This window comes from Engraulis encrasicolus, chromosome 13, assembly GCF_034702125.1.
Source record: "Engraulis encrasicolus isolate BLACKSEA-1 chromosome 13, IST_EnEncr_1.0, whole genome shotgun sequence".
Taxonomy (NCBI): domain Eukaryota; kingdom Metazoa; phylum Chordata; class Actinopteri; order Clupeiformes; family Engraulidae; genus Engraulis; species Engraulis encrasicolus.
In genome coordinates, this window is record NC_085869.1 from 19,819,850 (window position 1) to 19,845,176 (window position 25,327).

A 25,327-nucleotide genomic window follows, 5' to 3' on the forward strand; every position below is an offset into this window, starting at 1 on the left:
GATCTTTTTTGTTGTCTTTTTTACTTTATTTATGACAGGACAGTGAAGGTGGTGACAGGAAGCGAGTGGGGGGAGAGAGACGGGGAAGGGCCAGCAAAGGACTCAGGCCGGGAATCGAACCCGGGTCAGCCACATGGTAGACGAGTGCCCTACCGTTTGGCCACAGCCACGGGGGTACATTTTTTTTTAAATTTGTAAATGGCTGTCATTCATTGGAGAGTAAACAGACTTGTAAACATGTGTTCAGGGTTTTCAAGGACACTGCGAGGGCTTCACATCACAATCAACTTCACAATCTTCTGCTCGGCACTCAGACACCTAAAAAAAACCACGATGTATGTAAACTCTCAAGTCCCACTAGATTTCATCCTCCAGCATGGTCAGTGTTTTCAATTGCACCATTGGCTTCTCACACTTTGTTGACCAGATGCCACAACTGCAACCCCACAATGAGGGCAGATTGCCTGGACAGAAATCAATAGTGCCTTGTTGTGGTATCTGAAATTGCTGGTAGGCATTGATAGCGGCAACACAAACCTTATCAGACCAAACGCTGCATTGAGCTTGAGAGAGAAGAAGAAGAAGAAGAAGAAGAAGAAGAAGAAGAAGAAGGAAGAAAAAAAAACAGCCAAAGGTTGAAGTGCTATCCAAAAATCAGTGTGTCCGAGAAGAGTGTAAGTAGCGCCCACCAGGGCTGGACTGGGGGAGAAATAGGGCCCGGGCACGTTTGGCTTAAAGGGGCCCCTCATACTTAGCGGTACATTTCTGAAAATAGGGGCCCACAAGGGTGCAGGGCCCACCGGTAAATGCCCGCTATGCCAGATGGTCAGTCCAGCCCTGGCGCCCACCTCTCTTGCCCCTCCTCACCTCCAGGTCCTCAATGGCCAACAAGGGTGACACCTGCCTGCCTGTGATGCACTGTCAGGATGTCACGGCACAGCCGCGCAGCAATCCATCTTCTCCAAAACAATTCATTTACCTTGTGTGTCCTCTCTCTCTCTCTCTCTCTCTCTCTCTCTCTCTCTCTCTCTCTCTCTCTCTCTCTCTCTCTCTCTCTCGCCCCTGACAGTACAGAGGGAGTTGGAGCTTGAGCAGGTGGATGGCCAGAGGGATCCTCGCCTGCCTGCCTGCCTGCCTGCCTGCCTGCCTGCCTGCCTGCCTGCCTCGCGCCTGCCTTTGAGTGGTAGCTTCATTACTACAGAGCCGTGGTAATGAAATTCGGGGAGATCTTAAAGAGGAGGAAGGTGGAAGTGATCGCTGTCAAGGTGAGTCGTGGCGGTGGCCGACAGTTGCTCACGGTGGAGGGAGAGGAGAGGAGAGGAGAAGAAAGGAAAGGAGGAGGAAAAGAGAGGAGAGGAGAGGAGAGGAGAGGAGAAGAAAGGAGAGGAGGGGAGAAGAGAGGAGAGGAGAGGAGAGGAGAGGAGAGGGGCACAAAGNGGAGGAGCGGAGAGGAGAGGAGAGAAGAGGGAAGGAGCTCAGAGGAGAAGAGAGGAGAACAGAAGAAAGGAAAGGAGGAGGAGAGGAGAGGAGGACGAGAGGAAAGGAAGTCTCCTGTGATCAGCGGAGCTGACAGTCACAGGGAAGTAAAGGTAGCCGCAGCCGTAGCCGCTTCTCACCTTTACACAGGGGAAGAAATTAGCCGGCCCTGCACAGCACAGCCTCCACTTCTGACAGGCCCGGGATGCCTCCTCCTCAGCTGCTTAGCACCGCCACCCTCCACCCCTGCGGTGCATATCTTTACTACCATCTGCTCTCTACCGCTTCTTAAAGCACACCACTGACTCCCCGATAGGCCTCTCTCTTACTTCCTCCATGTGAGTGGAACCCCTCTCAAAGGGGGAGTTCAGCCACCACTCTCTCTCTCTCTCTCTCTCTCTCTCTCTCTCTCTCTGTCTCTCTCTGTCTTTCTGTTTCTCTCTCTCTCTCTCTCTCTCCGTGGCCACTCTCTGTCTCTGTATTTGTCTCTGTTGTCGTTGTCCTCTCTCTCTCTCTCTCTCTCTCTCTCTTTCTCTCTCTCTCTCTCTGTTTTTCTCTCATTCTCTCTCCGTGGCTTTTTATCAGCAGCATCAGGAGAATTGGCTGGCTCCTGGCTCTGTTATATAGCTGGCAGTGCTTTGTGGCCAAGTCCCCAAGACTCTGTGGCGCGGTGACGGTGATACCAAGAGGCAAGTGTAATAAAGTGTGAAATTCTTAACATAAGGACTGTTTCACGGATGAGCAGTGCAGAAATATGGTTCGCATATCTTCTTTTACAGCAGCCAATGAGCTTTGACCCCTTCTTTCCTTTCACTGGGCCTTCTTGTTTTTACACGGGCTCAGTGTGTTAATGTAATAATAAAGCATTTCATGGTGAATTTGAGAATACATCAGCTGTGTGATAAATACTGCATGCAGGTAAGTCTACATCGCAATCAATGCAACACCAGTTTCTTTTTTCTTTTGTCTTAATGTTTACTCTTGTATTTTAGCTCTGTATGTACTGTTTTGTTGTTGGTGTGTAGTTTCTCAGAGGAAATGAATAAAGACAAAAGCATTTCCACTGAATCATGTGTCTTTTTCTGTCGGTGCATGCATTTTCGGAGACCTTGCTGGGAAAAGCCACCTGCAGTGTCATGGCCCCCAGCCACTAGTGTGTGCTGTGTGTGTGTGTGTGTGTGTGTGTGTGTGTGTGTGTGTGTGTGTGTGTGTGTGTGTGTGTGTGTGTGTGTGTGTGTGTGTGTGTGTGTGTGTGTGTGTGTGTGTGTGTGTGTGTGTGTGTGTGTGTGTGGTGTGCGTTCGACAGGGTCAGTAGTGGCTAGTCATCTGGTAAGGGTTACTCTAGTGTTTAAACTTCATGGTTCTGGCAAGCATACCACAGGGCCGGGAAGCCCTTACAGGAAAGAAAGAAAAAAAAGCACAAAAGAAAAAAAAGAAAAGCTAAAACTGCTTGTCATGGCAATTACATTTCCAACAATTTCTGCACTACAGCCAACACCACAGGCCCTGCTGGTAAGTTTACACAATGATTTCAGATCCCCATTATGCACCCTGTTACACTGGCTAACTAACCATTATTTCAACATAAAGCACTGCTGCGGACTGACTACACACCCCATACTGCATATACTACAGGAAGACTTTATTATGTCTTTTCCACATTTACTTCCTTGTGCGATAGGTGGATTAAACAATTAAGGGCCGGTGCTGCAGACGCTTGAGCAGTGGGTGCGGGCCGGCTGGCTGTCGAAATGGCTGTTAGGCAGTAATCCCACACACACACACACACACACACACACACACACACACACACACACACACACACACACACACACACACACACACACACACACACACACACACACCGCTCGCTCGCTCTCTGGGCAGGATATTCGCATGTAATTGAGACAAGGCCTTTAACCCCGATTAGTACCGCTGTGCTCTAAGAGGTTGGCACTCGCGGTCTCCTGATACTGCTGTTGAAGCTGAGTACCCTCCTCTCCTCACCCACCTCCCTCGCTTAACAATATCCATCCACCCAGTCAGCCTAGCTGCCACGTTGGGTTGGGTACAGACAATGAAAACCCCGCTCCAGTCCTATCAGCGATGCCCCTTTGCTTTAAATTATGTCATTATGGAATTTTAATTTGACATGGCAGCTTCCCTAATGCGTGCATTTCAAAGGTGTCGTGTTTTACGGAGGCAAGTGTCTCTGCGTAGAGCTAGTCCTCCATGGCAGAGATTTTTTGGAAGCCTGGTTGGTGGCGAGGGGCTGTGATGTTGTTATTTGAAGTTCACGCGGGGTGCCTCCGCCCGGCTCACATGCCTGTTTAGTGATCCCTTGGGGGAGGGATGGGGTGTGTGTATGTGGGGGGAAGGGGAGGGGAGGGGTGTGTGTGTGTTGCTGAAATGTATAGGCCTGTGTGCGTCTGCCGTTGCCACCAGCGCTGCTTGCCACGGAAGCCTGCGTGCCTTTTAATTTCAGCTGTGGGAATTGGGTGTTTGAATAAGGCAGTGTACAGGGGGGATATCACATTATTAGCAATCATATCTGCTTAGGCCAAGCTCGGCTACTCCAGATGGCTGCTTTCAAGTGCAAATGAACCAGTTAGACGTGTCTGCTTTAATACGTACTCAGGAATCACAAATAGCCATTGATTTTTTTCTTCTCTCTCTCTCTGTCTCCCTCTCCAACACCACTGATTCTGCTGGTATTGAGCCTGGATTAAATGGTCTCCTGAGCTTTTAAAAGGAACATTGATTCTTCTAATTAATTGTACGCCGTTCTGAACCAGGATGCATAAGCCCGTCCGTATTTGCACTTCAAGTCAATTATTTTGAGTTTGTTGGGAAGGGGAACAAACAGATCTAAATGTATACAAAGAAAAATGTTGGAACTTTATTTTTTTTTTTGCCTTGCCTCCGAGGGAAAGTATGAATACACTGAAAATGAAAGAGCACCATTACCATTTGACTTGTACATATGAATAGAAATTGACAGGGAAGTGGTATATTCACACAGTGGGAATCAAGATGTGCCATGAATAAACCATGGAGGTCCCCCAGATTGTTCTTGAGACTGCACTCCTCCATGGCACTCACTCATGGCTTTATATATTGACTACCAGTAATTCTACTTTTTTCACACCCGCCATTATTTCAAATAAAACATTCCTTCCAATACCCCCCATCACCATCACCCAGCCAGTGTGTGGGGGGAAAAATGCATACAACAACAAACAAATGTAAATACATACGGAGGGAAATTGTTTTTACGAATTTATGAATTCATCACACAAACCAAAAGACACATTGAGTGAAGAGCGGCATCGTACGGTGCCCCTCAGGATGCAGCCAGTCTGTAGAGTGTGGAGCGAGTGTAGAGTGAATGCATAAGGAGAAGTCTGATTGGTACCTGACAGGATGCCTCCAGCCCCTTCCCTTCCCTTTCTCCCCACTGCCTAGCTGTCCACCGGCCGCCACAGGGCCTATTTGTTTTCCTAGACAAATCTAGCGCAGTGTATGCGAGAGAGAGAGAGAGAGAGAGAGAGAGAGAGAGAGAGAGAGAGAGAGAGAGAGAGAGAGAGAGAGAGAGAGAGAGAGAGAGAGAGAGAGAGAGAGAGAGAGAGAGCAGGTCGGTCGGTCCACTAGCCACTAGCTGGCTGACAGCTTTGCTATTTAAGACGGGGCTGGCCCCCCACTCCAAATGGTGAGAGAGAGCATTTGAAGAAGCGTATTACTCTCCAGATACTTCATTAATCTCCATCACCCAGTGCCAGGCCTGACACAGCTGACAGCGGGGGACAATGCGCCCTGCTCCTCTTCCCCCTTCCACAGATAATGCATGTTTTACAGTAGCCCAGATGTCTACACTCAATAAAACATTTGACAAAAAAGCGGCCTGTGTGTGTTTGGGGATGTCTGTATTGACTGGCTTGTGGCATGGGGATGGCGATATGGCGGGCCTGCTGGCAGCTGATTACAGAATTAAAAGGCAAAGGGATGACACTCGGGTCTGCCAGGGGACAGAGAGAGAGAGAGAGAGAGGGGTGATTACAATTGGATCTGTTGAGATGATTCCTTGGTGAAGACGGTGGAAAAAAAGGGAATATTTAGCCTATTATTTTTCAGGTAGGACTGCTTACCAACCCTGCCACCCCACAACACACACACACACACACACACCCCTACATAAACACACGTCCACACAGTTGAAGTTGGATTGGATATTGAACAGGTCAAACAACTCACAACATTTTTTTTTCTGTTATAGACAATACATTTGGTCCATACTATTTTTCCCGCCACATATATTATTTTTTCATCTGATACTAATTGCGGTAATAACACATAGCCTACGTAATATGTACCATGAAATGATGGAATAATCATTCAAATGTAGTTCTCTCCGCTCTCTCTGCCCCTGTCTGCCTGGACTGGCGTGTCCCCTAAGGGAGTTATAGGGCTGAAATGATATAGCTGTCACTGCAGTGCTGTAAAGCAAGATTGCATTCTCCCCAGGAGTGGAGGCCCAGAACTGATGGCTGAATATATATCCCAGAAATGCACCCTCTACACACACACGGCAACACAAAACGATCCACTCATGAAGGAAAAGACTTTGAATAAAAATGATCTTTGACTTGTGTTTGTCTGAGGCATAGTGTATTCAGCGTCTGTGTGCACTGCGCCGTTTAGACGTCAACTGTGCAATTGTATGTGGAGGGCAACCAAATTGCGCATGGGCACCAAGATTACATTTTATTATAGTCTGTTTCTTTGGAAAATGTTGCCTAGACTCAATTCATTCATGGATTCATTAATGCCTCACATTGCAGTCGACCATCGATGATGTAGATTTTAAAACAAGCAGTAAAACCTAGGCACTTCCTCTGAGAGCAATAGCAGTGTGCTGAGGAGTATATGTACTCTTTTCCTTGACAAGTAACATTATATAAAACAAAACATAGTGTTTTTAGGTCATTTTACAATTTACATCTGTAAGTGGATTGATATGGTCCGAATGGGAATGTGTCTGCATGGGGAATAGCACTGGTATTATATTTTTGTAGGGCAGAAGAAATAGCAAATGCATACTTTATATTGTTCCGAATTCCAGTTTTACAGTTTGACCATTATGTGGTCGCAAAGCTGGAGTTGTCTGCAGCGTGTCTTGTCTTTACAGGGCCGTGTGCATGCAGACTGAGGAAGTGGATCGTTTGCAGATACTTTTGAGCCACTTTCCGACTCGTGCAGCTATGTTTATGTCAGTTTTTGTCTCGGTTGAGAATAATATTGGCTTTTCTCGTTAGAGTTCACAGGGGGATAAATGCTGAGTTGAGGTTGCCTCCTCTCTCTCTCAATAAGAAAGCATGGTAATGGTAGGCTGACCCTGAAAACCATTACAGGGCCCCATTCATCAGGCCTTAACACACTGGGATGTAAGTTATTTTCTGTGGTTTGGCTGAAGTGCTTTGTGTTCTGTGAGTATTTCTATAATGCTATAAAGTTTTATAAAGAATTATGGTGAGGTGGCCGATCTCAAGAGACAAATCATAAAGAATACCCATGTCTGGTATTTGATTCTGGCCAAACTATAGACTTCAGCAGAAACTAACCCACTCAGTCTCAAGATACCAGAGCTGCAGAGCAGACTGCTTTCCCGCATCTGAACCTCTCAGCGCAGATGAACAGACACACTTCCCCTCCATCGTCCAAATCAAGTTGTTTTCATTAAATCCCCACTCTTTTGTCACAAATGCGCAGAATAAAGCAGAAGGGATTACGAGATATCAAAGGGGCGATTAGTTGCTGGTTAGGCCCTCTTTTGTCTGGTGGTACCAATGTTCTGTCAGCATCATCAATCAACTGGTGCCACTCCGCCCAGAGGCAAACCACAGTGGCACCACACCAAGACTGGCAATGAAGAAGAAAAGCCAACTCAAAGCACACTGAGCTCATGAGAGCCCAGAGCCCGCTATTATAAATCATACGGGTTTTCAAGACTAACCCCAAAGCACTTGGAAAAATACAAATAATGCCTTACAATAAGTGTTTAGAATGGATGAAAATAAACACATAAATAAAGATGACATTTTCAGCCCAAAATCACAACCAGAGCAGCATGTGTTACAGTTTCAGACATCATAGAATAACTGAGCAGAAAAGGTGAAGTCATGGAAATATGATTATACAGACTAAAAAGAAATTTAAAAAACAGTATTGTTTACTTAACACTTATGTAATACTCTCATTTACACTCTCATTGTGCACGTGTGTGTGTGTGTGTGTGTGTGTGTGTGTGTGTGTGTGTGTGTGTGTGTGTGTGTGTGTGTGTGTGTGTGTGTGTGTGTGTGTGTGTGTGTGTGTGTGTGTGTGTCTGTGTGTGTGTAAGAGAGAGAGACTGATTCTTATTTGGTTTCCCATAGAAAAATGCCTTATTTTATCAAATATGTTCAGCTAGAGACAGATTATTGAGAACAAGGTCAAATATTACACAACTGTTTATCTTCCCTTCTAAGGAGGAAACATACTTTTAAGCCCTGGGTCCTATACTACAAACATGGTTCAGGATAAGTTAAGGTTAAGTTAAGAGGTAAATAATCTAATACAACAGCTTTTCTTAAGAAAATGAGGACTCCAGGCTCTTCTATTAGATGACTTACCTCTTAACTTAACCTTAACTTACCCTGAACTAGCTTTGTAGAATAGGCCCCTGTCATGAGGAACTTACACCTCAGTAAATAATACATAATAAACAGTGTAGGAAGTAACACAATAATTAAAAAATAATTAATTCCTATAATGCATACATTTTTGCTGTAATGGCAAAAATCTGTAATATTTACTCAATTACAATGTTAGTGACTTTATTTACAATGAATTGTACTGTAACCTGGATTTTAATGTTCTGTGTGGTGGGTCCTGAACCCGCTAGTTGTTGGTGAAAAAGTCATGACTCATGAGCTTGATTTACACGGTAAATCGCTAGATCCATATTTATTGGCGAGAGTAACTAAAGTAATGCTAAATGAGTGTAATGCCTCACATTTTATGTATATGCATATAGCAATATTGTAATGTAAGGGATTACTTACAACTCCATTATCATGGTGGTATCATTTTAAAAACTGTGTTGAATGTTTTCAGTGCGCATTGATGGGACTACACACTAACTGAAATAACTTCAGTGTAATATTTTGGAGTGATGAAAAGGAAACAGTCATGGCTTGCGCCTTTTCTTGTATGAATATACCATTTCAACAATTTGTCATAACTCCAGCTTTGACATCAGGTTGTAGACTACAAACTGCGCCTGCATGGCCACTTAGGCCTGAGCTACTGTACATGAAAACAAAACGCTAACTACGTAAGATAAGATGGTGTAAAGCAGTGTTTCTCAAAGTGTGGCGTAAGCCCCCCTGGGGGGGCGCGGAGGCATCTCAGGGGGGGCATGTGACATCTAATTTTGGGATTTTCCCCCTAAGGAAATGATTTCCTGTCTCGCCAATAAGTCAATAAATTTAAAGCCCTCACCAACATTATATGATTAATTGTCATGAATTTGTACTCGACTGCAGTCCCTCTTTGTTTAATATCACCAGTCACCTTTCCTTTGATTCTGCGCACCGATCGCAAAATCAATCTGTGCGAGTAGGCTACCTCTGTTGCTTGGGGGGGCTCGGAAGCATTCAGACCCTCTGAAGGGGGGAATGATGGAAAAAGTTTGAGAACCACTGGTGTAAAGGATCATGGTGCCAAGGTTGTGCAGTACGATGATCAGCTCCAGTAATATACTGTATATATTTTTTCTAATAGTCATTTTTATTGTCAACATTTTTTATTGCAGTTTACTGATAACCCTGGCACCAAAGATTTTTTAAAAAAAAACCTTCTTGGGCCTTTGTTTCAGACAGGACAGTGAGGTGTGACAGGAAGTGAGTGTGGAGAGAGAAGGGGCAGGGTTGGGAAACGACCCAGGCTGGATTCGAACCTGGGTGCCCATATGAGGGGGGCTTAAAGGTACCCTGTGCAGGAAATGGTCAAAAAAGGCACTGCAACTATGCTGCTCATTGAAACTGGGTTGTCTATTGCCAAATTTGATCCTTTCATGAAAGTTTACAAAGTAATAAACTAATATTTTCTTGTATGGCCCAAGTAGTTACTTTTGCAGCTAAAAAATGTCCACATGGCGGACCATGGAGAAGATCCACCTTTTAATGTAAAAAATGCAATTTTCCCAGTCATAATGGATACTTAGAATTTGATGGTGGTGGTAAGTATTCATGAAAAATGTAACATTAGTGAATGGGTAGCATGAATTCTGGAAATAAACAACTAAACATCTTGCACAGTGAACCATGTGTGCCACAGCACCCCTGCAGAACATTTTATCTTTTGGTAGATTCCAGGGCCTCCATCCTCCCCAGTCTTTCCCTTGGCTTGTCATTGAGACACATTTGCTATTCTGTCCACATGTCTACCGGCATGCTGCAGTGTTTTTGAAGCTTCCCTCTCTGCCTTACAGGGCTCCACTTGGTGTCTCCAGCAGGGCACTCTGCACCACATGCCCTCCACCCTTCCTCAGATCGGACCAGACCACGCCAACAGCACAACTGTCATTATGTTAATGTGACAGCCAACAGCTATTCACATAGTCAAATGGTCAAGTGTATGTACACATTACAAACCCTGGTCATTAAACATACATATTTTGGGGACTGCATTCATGGCAATATGATATGTATAATATGTGCATATACCTGTATCGGGGTAATGCAATTCACTTCATAGCAAAAAAAACCCTTTCAAATACAAAAATGGTCAGCAATTAACCGGTGCTTTTCTGCGGTCTGAGGCGTTTAAATTTGATGCAACCTTTTAGACGACAATAGTAGAAATGTGACTCCTCCATTCAAACTGAACTCTTTGTGCGGTTTCAAGTAAGAGGTCATTTCTTATGCCATGGTGAGAGCATTGAGTGCAGCTGCACAGGATTTCTAAAGACTGTGTCTGCAGGTCTGTGTTTACCTGACACTTGGAGTGACAGCAGAGTGATTGGAAATATCCACTTTTCACCGACACGAGGCCCTGAGTAGCAGGAAAAGTGCCTTTTGTAGTCTGGCTGTAATGGCCTAAGTTTCAATTGAAGGCTGGAACAAAAATGCACCACTTCAGGTCTCACTCACAGGAGGACTTGACACAGCTTTTAGGATACTTTGTCAAAAAAAATCAGGGTGCCTTTAGCACCTAACCTTTCAGCAGCCAAAATCTCCGGCCAAATCAAGGTTGTTCAGAACTTGGATTTTGTGTCTCACCAACCATACCTTAGAGATGTGTTAAATAAACAGTCTATTCGCACAAAGCATTCCTTCTTCAACACCACAAGCTTTATTATGTCCTTCGTGTCACACAACACTTTTGAATTGTAAAAATAAATGAATGAATGAATGAATACATAAATGAATTAATGGATGGGTGGATGGATGGGTGGATGGATGAATGAATGAATGAATGTAAACCACGTATGCCTATATAAGCCTCATCATGTAGCCTAGTCAACAAAAAGCCTACAGCTATAAGCACAGCTTGTCATTCTGTGACATTGCATACAACCAATCGTAGTAGGACATGGCTGGAATAGCCTATGTGTCCAACGGATTGTGTAAATAATAAATATACTATTTGATCGTACACAGGACATTCCTGAATAATACTAATGAATAAAATACCAGCAATAACTCACCTGTCAAAACAGCTAGTTTCCAACATGCTACTGGTTTTACTCAGACTGGCCGATGAGCCCATGTAGTCGACTTGTATTCTAGGCATGTTGTTCTGACAGAACAGAAGGCAACACAGTGAACACACACACACACACACAGACAATGATACAATAATATGAATCATTCCAACATCATGGCAAGTGCACTACAATTCAACAACAATGTCAACATCATTGTGCACACCCATATGTTTTTCATTCCGCTATTATGTAATGTTTCTGAAGAAGAGGCTACTCTGTGCCACAGGGACCGACTCCTTCCTGCAAGAATACAAACAGGAAGCAGTGTACTGATAAAATGATTGTCGCGTGGTCTGACCAATGGTAATTTACGAGCTTGCGCGCAGTAGCCAATTGTGATTAAGAAGGACGGCGGGACTTCCTGTATGTGACGAAATTTTTTACAGTCAAGCTTAGAAGCCCCACCTTTTGTGTTTCCCGCACCGTCAATCAAAATAGAAAAAAATTGACTCGAATCACCGATCGCAGCCCGCCTCCGATTAATATAATCATGTATGGCGTGTGATTAAACCGAGATTTTTATTCCAATTAATGTAATCCACGCAATAACTGGTATGTAGAATACAAATACAAATGCGACTTTCCGTAGAGGGTTTCTGCAGCTCCTGGCTAAGCTAATGTTAGCCAAGTGTTGCGCTAGCTTGATTTGCAGTTGTTTGGCAAGAGCAAAGCTGTTTGCTAACATAGCTTGGATACTCTTTAGCTCATCAGCTTTCTCGCCTCTCCTATGTCTCATCGATATCGAAGTATCGTAAGTGCCCTTAAGTTGTTACGCGTGTCCATAATGCTTTACCGCTTGTGAATTTAAGTTAAGTGCGTGGCTAAGTGGTTTGTTTTGCTTTGTTTCCTTCCTACTGTGGCTTTCTGTAGCCCCTGAACAGCCAGTGAAACAAGAGGAAATGGCTGCCTTAGACGTGGACAGCAGTCAAGGCGACTTTCTGCAGCAAGATGGTAGCAGAGGAGACCAGGTATTTTTTTTGGTTCATTCCCTTCTCGCATGCTCTTCTGCCAGGGTTGTTGTTAGTGCATGGGTGCTTTGTGAAGTTCACACGTTTTAAAATTTGTTGTAAAAAAGTCCTACTTCCTGTGTGGCTCCGGACTAACGGCCACCCACTTTCTTCTTTTAAAACCCGCCCATTGTGGGTAGGACGCTCCGCCGTCACCGCTCGCACTGCTGGCAGCTACCTGCAGCAAGATTGAGTCGCCATCGTCAGAGGGAGATAACGGTGCTGCCGCTGTGGTGGTAAGTCACCCCCTCTGATGCTGGAAATGATAGCTAAACCGAGCCAGTTCATCCGAGTGGTGTGGTAACAACAATAGGTCGTGCGGTGGGCACGAATTGATCCCCTCTGCTGAGAGTCCATACATGATGGAGATGCATGTTTATTGATAAGCTTTTCCCATCTCATGCAGTGAGACTTATGAACTTGGCAAGAACCTGAACCATCAGTCAACAGTCCGGATGCCGTCTGCCGTATTGTGACAGCTTCTGACATTAACAAAATGTTTCCTTTGTTTGTATGAAACCCTAATACTTCATAACAACTCTTGTGAACAGACTTTAAGCATGCCCTCCACTGCCATGACTTTTCCACTACCAGGGACATCCAGGCTTGTGTCACAGATAACACAAACAAGTATTGCCCTTTGCAAACCGCAAGCGTTAACCATATATGTTATTCGTCTGTGAATCTCATATGTGAACTTGCCCCCCTGTCTCTGTAGACGACAACAGACCTCACGTCCATCCAGCTGACGGGGACGGCGGAGCGATGGGAGGCCTTAACCCCCTCCAACGTAAAGGAGGAGCCGGGCGTGGTGCACATCCAGAACACGGGGCTGGTGACTTCCAACGGACAGTACGTGCTCCCGCTCCAGAGCCTCCAGAGTCAGCCCATCTTCGTTACGTCGTCGGGCGCGGACGGCTCGGCCAACGCAGTGCCTGCTAACATCCAGTACCAGGTGATCCCGCAGATCCAGACCACGGCCGACGGGCAGCTGACGGGCTTCGCGACCTCGACGCTGGACGCCTCCGCGCTGGGCACGGACGCGGCTGCGGCGGGGCAGATCCAGATCCTGCCCGACGGCAGCCAGGCCATCAGCGTGTCGTCGACCTCCGACCTCCTCAGCAACCACCAGAACCTCATATCACAGACTGGCCACGTGCAGCAGATCCAGGGTGTGTCCCTGGGCGGCTCCGCCTTCGCCGGCAGCCAAGGCCAGGTTGTCACCAACGTGCCTGTGGGCCTGCCCGGGACCAACATCACCTTCGTCCCCATCAACAGCATGGACCTGGAGTCGTTAGGGCTGTCGGGCGCGCAGACGATAGCCACGGGGGTCACTGCCGACGGACAGCTCATCATGGCCGGCCAGCCCACCGACGCCACCGTCGTCACGGACGGCTCCGACAAGGTGGGCCAAGAAGCCATGGCGGCCGGTGACCCCAATGCCCAAGACATCTTCGTGCCTACATCGTCCGCCGGTGCCGTGTCGGTATCGGTGGCCGCCCCGTCCTCACAGCTGCCCGAGACCATCGACGGCACGGGGGTGCTGACGCAGGCCACCGCCGTCTCTGCAGGCTCAGAGCAGGTGGCCGCCACCACCGTCACCCTGGACGAGGCCTTCCTAACCCAACAGCAGCAGCAGCAGACGGTCCAGGTGTCGCAGGGCCAGTCCATCATCCAGCTGCAGCAGTTGCCCCTGCAGGCCACGGCCGACGGCCAGGTGCAGCAGAACGTGCAGCTCATCAACCCGGGCACCTTCCTCATCCAGGCCCAGACGGTCACGCCCAGCGGCCAGATCCAGTGGCAGACCTTCCAGGTGCAGGGCCTCCAGGGGCTGCAGGGCCTGCAGAACCTCCAGCTGCAGGCGACGGCGGCGCCCGCACAGCAGATCACGCTGGCCCCCGTGCAGACGCTGCAGCTGGGGCAGGGGGGCGCCAACCAAATCAGCATCGGCGCGGGGCAGATCCCCAACCTGCAGACCGTCACTGTCAACTCTATAGCACAGGGAACGCAGTTCCAGCAGATGGACGACACAGACAGCCCTGGAGGTATAAAGAAAACTTGCATGCATGACATGTATTCACTGGAGGCGTTTGGTTTTACAGTAATTGCTGTTGAGGACAATTTTTTTGCCAAATTGGACAGCACTGGGATGCTGTGGTGTCAAAGTAGTGTTATATTTGGAAGAACTAACTTATAAAACTATATTGATATTATTAGTAATGGCAGCAGTGTTGTGATTGTGGGCAATCTGAATTCAATTCAGAAACTAAAATCTCGTTCCACATGTTCAGAATCACCTGGTTACATCTGTGATCCAGTTGACATAAGCTATTGATATGGGTTATTTAAAAATGGCTAAACATTTTGGCAGATTAGAACAACACAAGTAGATTCAGAAGGTACATAGCTGAGGGCAAGTACTCAGTACTGGAATACCACTTGTGAATTAATAAATGTGAAGTAGGTCCGACCACTTTAGCAGTTCAGAAATCTGGTGGCTGAAAGGATGCAGATGTCCCTAATGTGAAACCACCTTCCCGAAGGCATGTGTTCAAACATGTAATGACATGAATGACATGAATGACAAGGCTGAATTTACTGCCGTTTTAGGGTGTCTTTTTTTTTCTTCTTTCTTTTAAGCTAAAACGTCCTTTGTAATGTACCATAGTTCTCTGTTGGCTTACTTTCAGAATTCTTGGAACTCTAGACTACCATCAGAACCTTCAAAACTGTTTGAAGGAACAAGCTTGTCGGATCACCCTGTAAAACAGACACAAATACATCTGAGTTTTATGGTAGATGATTCCGCTGCTTCTGGGTTTTTATGGTCCGCGTGGCACCGTGGTATTTGTGCGTCGGGGATGACTGCTCTTTACTAGAGTCCCCGCGGCCATAATGGATAGAGACAGATACACAAGGTCATAAAATCGGTTTGAGGTTCATTGGCGAGACTTGCTTGACTTGTTTGATGTTCACGTGCGAGAGTCATATTACCTGTCAGCGTTGTGTCTTACTACCAAAAGACACGTGATGCGCCATTGAGATAGACAGGCCTGTAATGAAAAATGAAGTCGTACGTACAGGGCCGATAAAACGGAGCTCGGCCCAGTGGTCATCTGTTAAGGTCTGAACAGTTGTTAATTGTCAAAAATCCCTTTTAACACCTTTTTATGTCAATGTTAGGCAGAATTCCATCGAAGCACAAATGCGTATCAAAGCAGATATCCTCCCCTGGTTCCCTTGCCTAAGAGATTCAGTATGTGAGTGGGATCTAACATTGTAAAATTAGCAAAAGAATAACTTGTAAATGTCATCTACATTGACAACTGCTGTGCTTTAACCTCTGGTTTGCTGACGTAGAATCATAAAAATCATTGCAAGTCTGCCTTGATGCTGGTGCTGTCTGTTCTCTGATATTGAGAGTCTTCTAGAGTAAACTGGTAGAGAATCTTAGAGTGTGAAACAAAGTCTCATCATCTCAGAGGGAAATTGCATGGAATGTGTCCAGCAGCATAGGGGACGTCCAAAATGAAATTGTCCTTCAGTGTAACGGATAACTTCTGCTGACTGTAACTGTAAAAAAACGTGATTTTTAATTTGTTTCAAGTGAATGGATGACCACTGAGGCTTTCATGAATTCACTGGAAAAAAAAAAAAAAGAAGTCATGTTTTTTACAGTTACAGTCAGCAGAAGGTATCCGTTACACTGAATGACAATTTCATTTTGGACGTCTTTGACCCATACACATAATCCGCACTGCACAGATCCAGTGGATAACTCGACACACATCTTTATCCTATATCATGCTCACGTGCAATTAGTTGTATGTTCAGGTACGTTGACTTCTGTTGTTGGAAGGCTTTGTTGGAATGCACATTAACACAGCATCACCCCCTCTACTGTATCGCCATCCATCTTTCTCCATCTCCCTCCCTCTCTCTCCATCACAATGACTCTCTCTCCATCTCTCCCTCCCTCTCTCTCCATCACTATGCCTCACTCTCTGCATCACTCCCTCCGTTTCTCTCTGCATCCCTCCCTCCCTCTATCTCTCCCTCCTCTCCTCCCTCCATTTCTCTCTCTCCATCACCATGTCTCTCTCATCACTCTCTCCCTCTTATTTATCCATCACTCCCTCCATCTCTCTCCATCACCATGTCTCTCTCTCCATCACCATGCCGCTGTCTCTGCATCACTCCTTCTGTTTCTCTCTTCTTTCCTCCCTCCATCTCTCTCTCTCCATCTCTCCCTCCCTCTATCCCTCCCTCCATCTCTCTCTCCATCACCATGTCTCTGCATCACTCCCTCTATTTCTCTCTTCATCCCTCCATCCCTCCCTCCCTCCACCTCCTCCAGATATCCACATAAAGGAGGAGCCGGACTCTGAGGAGTGGCAGCTGAGCAGTGACTCCACGCTCAACACCAGTGACCTGTCCCACCTGCGGGTGCGGCTGGTGGAGGAGGACGGGGAGCAGCTGGGCACGGAGGGCAAGAGGCTGCGCAGGGTGGCCTGCACCTGCCCCAACTGCAAGGAGGCCGGGGGGAGGTGAGGGACGCACACGCGCACACACACACACACACACACACACACACACACACACACACACACACACACACACACACACACACACACACACACACACACACTGCACCTGCCCCAACTGCAAGGAGGCCGGGGGGAGGTGAGGGACGCACACACACACACACACACACACACACACACACTGCAACTGCCCCAACTGCAAGGAGGCCGGGGGGAGGTGAGGGACACACACACACACACACACACGCGTGCACACACAGAGACGCACGCACGCACACACACACACACACACACACACAAACACTGCAACTGCCCCAACTGCAAGGAGGCCGGGGGGAGGTGAGGGACGCACACAGACGCGCACACACACACACACACACACACACACACACACACACACACACACACTGGTTTCAGCCCAACCAGGGTGCGTTTCTCGACAGTTCCGTTGCTAACTAAGTTTGCATCTTACTTGGTTGCAAAGCAGTTTCCCATTGGCAAATATATTGCTAACTGGTTAGCACCAGTTAGAAACGGGGTCCGATCCTGCAACAGTTACGTTCGTATTCGGAACTACAGTGCTTACCTGCGAACTACTCGCGTTCATACCGGGCTTTGAACTTTTCCGCACTTGAGTGTGTTACCCGGGATGAACCTCCTGACGTCCACATTGTTGTCACGGTGCGCAGAGAACAAAAAACGTGGTTCTCGAATGCTCAGACGTGCGGCATGAACATGCAGGCCAATTTTTAGGTGTGGGAACGGGTACCGGCACGGTTCTCAGTTGGCCTGAACACACACACACACACACACACACACACACACACACACACACACACACACACAGAAAGAGGCTGTGCAGGGTGACCAGTCTCCGTCAGAGCCACTCTACAAAATCCATTGTTAAATCCACAGCCTCATGCAGACAGGTGTTGCATATGGTGCGCCGCCTGTAAGCACTTTCAAACAAAATAGTCAAGCATTTCCTCAGTACATGTTTATTTCATGTTGTCTTGAATTGTTTCAGTTAGATGTTGATGCAGAATTTTTTTTGGCATTCATAACAGTTGACTTTGATTTAACGGTATAGCTCAGAACTCTAGTAAGGTTACGCTAACTTTTTAATGGCCTTTTTAAAGCGTTTTGGTGTACGATTACATTTAATGCTCAGAGGATTAGAAGACAATTGGGTAGGGATCTACAGTACACCTGATGTCAAAAAGCCATTACAACCTCAGGAGCCTTTAGGCAGCGTTTGCAACTAGCCTACTTTGGATCCAGAAAAAGGCTGGCTGACTCCCAACACTGCACTGCATCCAGGGCTCTCAATGAACACCTGCCAACCGGCCAAACGCTGCTGAACATTTATTTTGGATAGTAGAAAAGAAAACTTTACTAGTAGCCACTTTGAGCCATTAGTCATTCTGTGTTTGGCTGGTAAAATTAATATCTACTAGCCATTTTGGCTGGTGATGAAAAAAGTTAATTTAGTGTCCTGACTCTGGGTTTAAATAATGATCTATTTGAATTGATGCATCGATCCTACAGCCCACGATTCAATTAATCAATTCCCCCACAAGAGAACGATTAATCGATAGTAATCAATTAATAGATAATTGTAATTTTTGCACTCATTTTGTTAGGGATTTTATTTTGCTCATGCAGTAATAATAATACTGACCATAATAAAGATGCCCCTCAAATGAAATGCATTCAGGTAATTCAGCTTTGCTAAATGTATTTAACATTCCAGACATTGATTTTGAATTGAATCGAATCGAAATTGAATCATGGGGCATTCTTACGCATCAAAAATAATTGAATTGTTGGCCTATAAAATCAATATCGAATCGAATTGCCATGAAGGGTGTGATTTACTAGCCTGATTATCATCGACGTTCAAATTTGCACCCCTAGTCCTGACTGCATCTACTCCACCTGCATAGCGACTCTGTGTTGGACTTGGAGCTGTTATCTCTTGATCAGCCAGAAAATGCCAGGTGTAGCCACTGCAAGCCAGTGTTCCACAAGCCCTTTGTGATGTGTGTACAGTTTTTATTTCAATAGTATACACATTCAGGGCTCTAAACTAACACCAGTCAACTAGCCATATGCTGGTGAAAATTCAGTCTGGCTGGTAGAAAAGAAAACTCCCCATTCACTTTGACCCATTGGTGAGTGTGCATTTGGCTAGTAAGATTAACATCTAAGTTAATTTAGAACCTTTTATACTTGTACCTGTACATTGATGACTATTGAAATTGTACATTGATTTTAATGTTGAAGATATTTTTTTGAGAGATGGGGCATGCATGCGAGCAGCATGCATGCAAGCTTTTTGATTAAAGAAAGTCAAGAAACTCAGCCTCTCTTCTCTCTCTTGTCTGTTCACACCATCTGTGTGTGAAATAAAGCTAAATAACTAATTACCTCTACTTTGCATCTGCACTTGTTGTTCTGTATATACCCAGGGTACTACGAATCTGCTAATGATGTTGGCTATGATTATGCTAATGATTTTGGCTATGATTGGTCCTCGATTGTATGTCGCTTTGGTTTAAAAAGCGTCTGCCAAATGTAATGTAATGTAATGTGTGTGGTAGGGGCTCCAACATGGGTAAGAAGAAGCAGCACATCTGCCACATCCCGGGCTGTGGGAAGGTGTACGGCAAGACGTCGCACCTGAGGGCCCACCTGCGATGGCACTCGGGGGAGCGACCCTTCGTCTGCTCCTGGTCCTTCTGCGGCAAGAGGTTCACACGCAGCGACGAGCTGCAGAGACACCGGCGGACACACACAGGTATGGCAATCACACACACACACACACACACACACAGGTATAGCACTCAGTGCACACACACACACACACACACACACACACACACACACACACACACACACACACACACACACAGGTATGGCAATCACACACGCACACACACACGCACACACACACTCACACAGGTATAGCACACAGTACACACACACACACACACACACACACACACACACACACACACACACACACACACACACACACACACACACACACACACACACACACACACACACACATGTTCCTTAATCTCTCCAAGGATCAGCGAAGTACCTCAACTCTGTCTCTCTCTACTTTGTTTCAACTCTTGTATACTACTACACATGCCCAAATAGAGAGTGACATGCATGCACACATGTATTTACACAAATGCATAGACAGAGCTCATTTACAATGTGCATACTGTTGCACGTGCACACAGGTACACATATGCACAAACATGCATGCACATGCAGACACATGCACACGCACACACCGACTCGTTTACACAAACAGACGCTCACATAGTGTTGCACATGCACACACTTACATACACACACACTCAGTGTACGGAGGTTTTCTTGCTCCTTTTGACTGAGATTCAGCCCTCCATCTGTCATCTGTCTCTGCGTGCATCCCCGTTATGGGGGCAGTTTAAGATCCCTACTACGGTAATGCCATTTTGCAGAAGCCTGCACACATCCTCAATAACTCGGTGTGCATGGACTCCTGACAAGTGCTGGCATTTACATTTTACCCCAGAGAGCTCATCTTATCCTCCAGGAGTTGTGTTGTTTTATCCTGCCACCAGGCGCACAGTTGCTCAGAATAAAATCTTCTACGGTGCCTGACGACTCTGCCTTCTTTCTCCCTCTCCCCACCTCCCACCTCCCTCCCTCCCTTCTGCCTTCTTTCTCCCTCTCCCCACCTCCCTCCATCACTCCCTCCCTCCCTCCCCCCTCCCCCCTTTCTCCCTTTCCCAAACTCCCTTCTCCCCCACCTCCCTCCCTCCCTTCTGCTTTCTTTCTCCCTCTCCCCACATCCCACCTCCCCCCCTCCCTTCTGCCTTCTTTCTCCCTCTCCCCATCTCCCACTCTCCTCTCCTCATCCTTCCTCCCTCCCCATCCGCTTGCCCACCTGCAGGAGAGAAGAAGTTTGTGTGTCCGGAATGTTCCAAGCGCTTCATGCGCAGCGACCACCTGGCCAAGCACATCAAGACGCACCAGAACAAGAAGGGCGGCACGAACTCTAGCGGCACAGTGGCGGTGGTGGCCAGCGCGGACTCCACGGCCTCCTCGGACAGCCTGCTGACGGCCAGCGGCACCACCCTCATCCTCACCAACCTCCCCGCCGGACAGGACGTGCTCTCCTCCACCGAGATCCCCCTGCAGCTGGTCACCGTCTCCGCCAGCGAGGTCATGGAGTGACACCCTGACCTAGCCTAGCCTAGCCTAGCCTACGGCATTACCCGGCAAGGTCATGGAGTGACACCTTAAAAAGGTGGAGATGCAGGTTAACCATTTTTAGAAAATGTACTATTATGACATCACGTTGGGGGTTCCGCAGGCTCCTAGGAGTCTATGTAGAACCTTAGAATCCTGGGGGAGTTCCCCCAACGTGATGTCATACCTGCAACCCCACCTTTAACTTAGCCTAGCCTATCCTACGGCATCACGCGGCGAGGTCGTGGAGTGACACCCTGACCTTGCCTATCCTCCGCCATCACCCGGCCACCCGCACCCTCCCACCACCGCTGCCCACCCTAAACACCGTCGCCAGCCTCCATGCCCCGTCAGCTGAGGCCATGGAGGGAGCCTACCTACCTACCACTCCTCACCTCTGCCACCCGCCTGCCCGCTCGCCCGCCCGCTCTGAGCTCCAACCTGAGCGTCCATCCTCCATCCCTCTCTCCACCCCAACCTCACGGCCTCAAACGCATCGGATGAACTCCTCCACATTCGTCTGTTTCTCTTTTGTTTGTTTTTTTTTTGTTTTCTTTTTGTCTTTCTCTCCTTTTTTTGTACACGCCTATACAGTATATACAGTCCCAAGAAAAAGTTTGTACACCCTTTGAAATTTCTTACATTTCTGTCAAAATTGGTCATAAAGCATGATCTGATCTTCCCGGAAATCACAAGAAGGAACAACCAGAGTCTGCTTTAACTAATTCAACCCAAGCATTTACAAGTTTACTTATTTTCATTGGCCATAAGATGTAAACATTCACAGGACAGAAAGGCATAAGTAAGTACACCCTTGCATTCAATAGGTTTTAACCCTAAGTTTGTCGCAATAACCTCAACCAGATGTTTCCTGTAGTTGCAGATCAGATTAACAAAACAATCTGGATGTATCTTGACTCCCTCTTCTTTAGAAAACTGCCCTTCTGCAGCAAGGTTTCTGGGATATCTGGAGTGAATAGCTTTCTTGACTTCATGCCATATCATCTCAAATGTTTTTTGTCAGAGCTTTGACTGGGCTATTCCAGAATGTGTATTTCATTGTTATGAAGCAATTCAAAAGTCAATTTCCTCTAAAATATGGGTTGTTGTCCCATTTCAGCACCCATCCTCTTGTGTGCCTCAACTGTGTGACAGACTACCTCACATTTTTTCTGTAAAATATCTCAATGAACTTCTGAGTTCATTGTTCCACTAATAATAGCAAACTGACAAGGGCCTGAGGCACCAAGGTAGCCGCATATAATGATTCTCCCGCCACCATACTCAAAGGTGGAGATGATGTTTTGGTGAAGGTGTGGTTCTCCAGTTCTCCTCCAAACATGATACTATGTGTTCCCCTGAAAAATTCAACTTTGGTTTCAACGTTGGTCTACAGAATATTTTGCAGTAATTTTATGAAGCATATAAATGCTTTTTCGCAAACCTCAAAAGTGCAGCAATATTTTTTTGGACAGAAACCCCATTAATTTTAGATTGGCAGAATGAACCCCATTTTTAGTTATTCTTGGTTACATCTCCACTTCTGAGTATGGTGGCGGGAGCATCATTATATGCGGCTACCTTGCTGCCTCAGGCCTTTGAAAGTTATGCTATTATCAGTGGAGCAATGAACTCAAGTTTATTGTGATATTTTACAGAAAAAAACGTGAGGAAGTCTGTCACACAGTTGAAGCACATAAGAGGATAGGTGCTGAAATGTGACAACAACCCATACTTTAGAAGCAAATCTAAATTAGAATGCCTTCATAACAATGAAATACACATTCTGGAATAGTCCAGTCAAAGCCCTGACTAAAAATAATTGAGATTATATGGCATGAAGTCAATAAAGCTATGCACTCGAGACATCCCAGAAACCTTGCTGACGAGAGGCAGTTCTCTAAAGAAGAGGGAGACAAGATACATCCAGATATTTTTGTTAATCTGATCTGCAACTACAGGACAAGTCTGGTTGAGGATATTGCAACTAACTGAGGGTTAAAACCTATTTAATGCAAGGGTGTACTTACTTATGCCTTGCTGTCCTGTGAATGTTATAGCCTTATGGCCAATAAAAATATGATAACATGTAAATGTTTGTGTGGAATTAGTTAAAGCAGACTCTGATTGTTCCTTCTTGAGATTTCCGGGAAGATCAGACCATGTTTTATGATAAATTTTGACAGAAATGTAAGAAATTTCAAAGGGTGTACAAACTTTTTCTTGGGACTGTATATATATGTACGTAAATATATATATTTTAACAAGAGGAAAAGGAAAAAAAGACATGAAATTATCAGTTCTTGTGGCTCATGTAAACACACACTGAAATGCCTTATTTTGGATCATAATCAAGCTCTTTTTTTTCATTGTTCATGTTTATGCATGTGCTCTTTTCTGTACATGTTCAGTTTGAAAGGAGACACGGCAAAAAGGAAGTCAGCAGAGGTTGATAGGAATCGCCTGCGTGTTGTGAGTCTGGTGTGTGTGTGTGTGTGTGTGTGTGTGTGTGTGTGTGCGTGTGTGTGTGCGTGTGTGTGTGCGTGTGTGTGTGTGTGTGTGTGTGTGTGTGTGTGTGTGTGTGTGTGTGTGTGTGTGTGTGCGTGTGCGTGTACGTGTGCGCGCGTGTGTGCGTGCTCGTTGGTGGGTATCCATGAAGGTATGTGGCACTACCTAACACATGAAGCGTTTTCATTTCAAGTAAAGTGTCTGGGGCTTTGTCGGCCAGGGCACAGCCAAGAAAGCTGCTGCAGCACTAAGGACTCTCTAAGTGTTGTACCATGTACATTTAATTAATTACACATTAAGTTCCTCTATAGCATTTATCAATTGTTCTCACTTTTGTTCTTTTTTCCAGTGATGTCTATTTGAATGCATTCGGGCCTGCCTTTTGAAGGTTCGTTCAGTCGTGTCTGTCGGTGACTTATTGCAGGGGTCAAAAAATGGAACAATCATGTAATTAAAAAAAGGTTTTTGTGTATTTTTTTTTCTCTGAAAAGGTCTACAGTTGATCTGCTGTTATATGCATTACTTGCGAAAATCAAGTCTTTGGAGCGGAAAAAAAGCTATTTATATTAGGCTTTACATAGTGAACTGTTCTTTGTGCTATCGAAATCTCAATTACCTTTTAAATATGTATGGTATTCAAAACGTGTAACTTTTCTAAGGAGAGAAAAAAATTGGAAAAAAAATCTTTTTTTTTTTTCAAAAGGAATCGGAATCCAAGTCCTAGAGCTCTTTTTATGAGAAAGTAAAAAAATAATAGTGGATATGTTTTAGGGTTGAAAAATGTTTGCCAAAATTGACTTAATTCTCAGCGAGACTTGGTCATGCAGTACTGTCAGGAGGCAACAAAGGAGCTCCAGGCTCCCCACCGCCTCAGCCTGATCCTTTAGCAGGGAGTCACACACACACACACCTACACACTCACACACACACACATACATACATCCATGCACACACACGTACGCTACACATCGCGTGTCATTTTTGGTGTCGGACCAAAAGAGGAAGCTGAATTATGCAGCCGCCATAGAACCTGTGCTGTGTCAAGCTGTACCTGTCAGGGTTTTTGAATGACTTTTCCCCCCTCCCCTCCTCCAACCACCACCAACGCCCCCCTTAGTCCCTGCCCCCACCCCATTCCCCATTCCCCATCCGGGGCCCTTTGCTATTCGTACCCGACCCTTGTTCTACTATACTGTAGCCAGGTTGAGGGATGCTGCACCCCCTTGATTTGTTGTTGTCCACACCCAGAGTGCAAGGCAATTATTGTACCCTTTTATTATTCATGTTTGCATCAGTTGCAGTTTGATATGATCTTTTTTTGTATAAAAAAACGAGAAAAAAAGAAAAAAGTAAAAAAGGAAAAACAAACTTTTTTGATATACTGCCTAGAATACTGTTATACATTTTTGCTCTTTGTCATTGTATGTATATGTCTCCAGTATGACTTTCTTTTCTTTCTTTTTTTTAAAAAATCGTATTGTTTTTTTTTTCCCTGCCTGATTTTTATTCAGTAGTCAATGATTTTGATTTCTTTTATTTACTTTCTTGTCGCTATGCTCCTGTTGTCGGGGCCGCTGCCACATTGAATGGAAGATTTGTAGTCAGCTGTGTTGTGTGGCGATAGTGGCCTGTCCACTCTCACACATATACACACTCGTTCGCATTATGCTCTCTCTATCACACAATTTTACGCTCGCTCTCTCTCCCTCCCTCTCTCTCTCTCTCTCTCT

General features: G+C 45.9%; 1 protein-coding gene across 2 annotated transcripts; it reads left to right on the top strand.

Annotated features, from left to right (window-relative positions):
- The first annotated feature begins 11,689 nt into the window (after positions 1 to 11,689).
- Positions 11,690 to 21,352, top strand: sp3a (sp3a transcription factor). Of its 2 annotated transcripts, XM_063213398.1 has the most exons (7): positions 11,690 to 12,032; positions 12,152 to 12,249; positions 12,429 to 12,524; positions 13,007 to 14,333; positions 16,646 to 16,835; positions 19,436 to 19,632; positions 20,791 to 21,352. In XM_063213398.1, the coding sequence occupies exons 2-7, from the start codon at positions 12,181 to 12,183 to the stop codon at positions 21,072 to 21,074; spliced, it is 2,163 nt and encodes a 720-aa protein (XP_063069468.1). In that variant the 5' UTR covers positions 11,690 to 12,032; positions 12,152 to 12,180; the 3' UTR covers positions 21,075 to 21,352. The 2 variants fall into 2 exon arrangements, with proteins under 2 accessions (XP_063069468.1, XP_063069469.1); XM_063213399.1 differs by lacking the exon at positions 12,429 to 12,524.
- The last annotated feature ends 3,975 nt before the right edge of the window (positions 21,353 to 25,327 follow it).

What these genes read in the sequence shown, in the direction of transcription:
- sp3a (XM_063213398.1), top strand. Translation starts at nt 12,181, where the DNA reads ATGGCTGCCTTAGACGTGGACAGCAGTCAAGGCGACTTTCTGCAGCAA. An exon ending in CGACACAGACAGCCCTGGAG is followed by an intron (nt 14,334 to 16,645) that starts GTATAAAGAAAA and finishes CACCTCCTCCAG; the next exon opens with ATATCCACATAAAGGAGGAG. An exon ending in ACACCGGCGGACACACACAG is followed by an intron (nt 19,633 to 20,790) that starts GTATGGCAATCA and finishes GCCCACCTGCAG; the next exon opens with GAGAGAAGAAGTTTGTGTGT.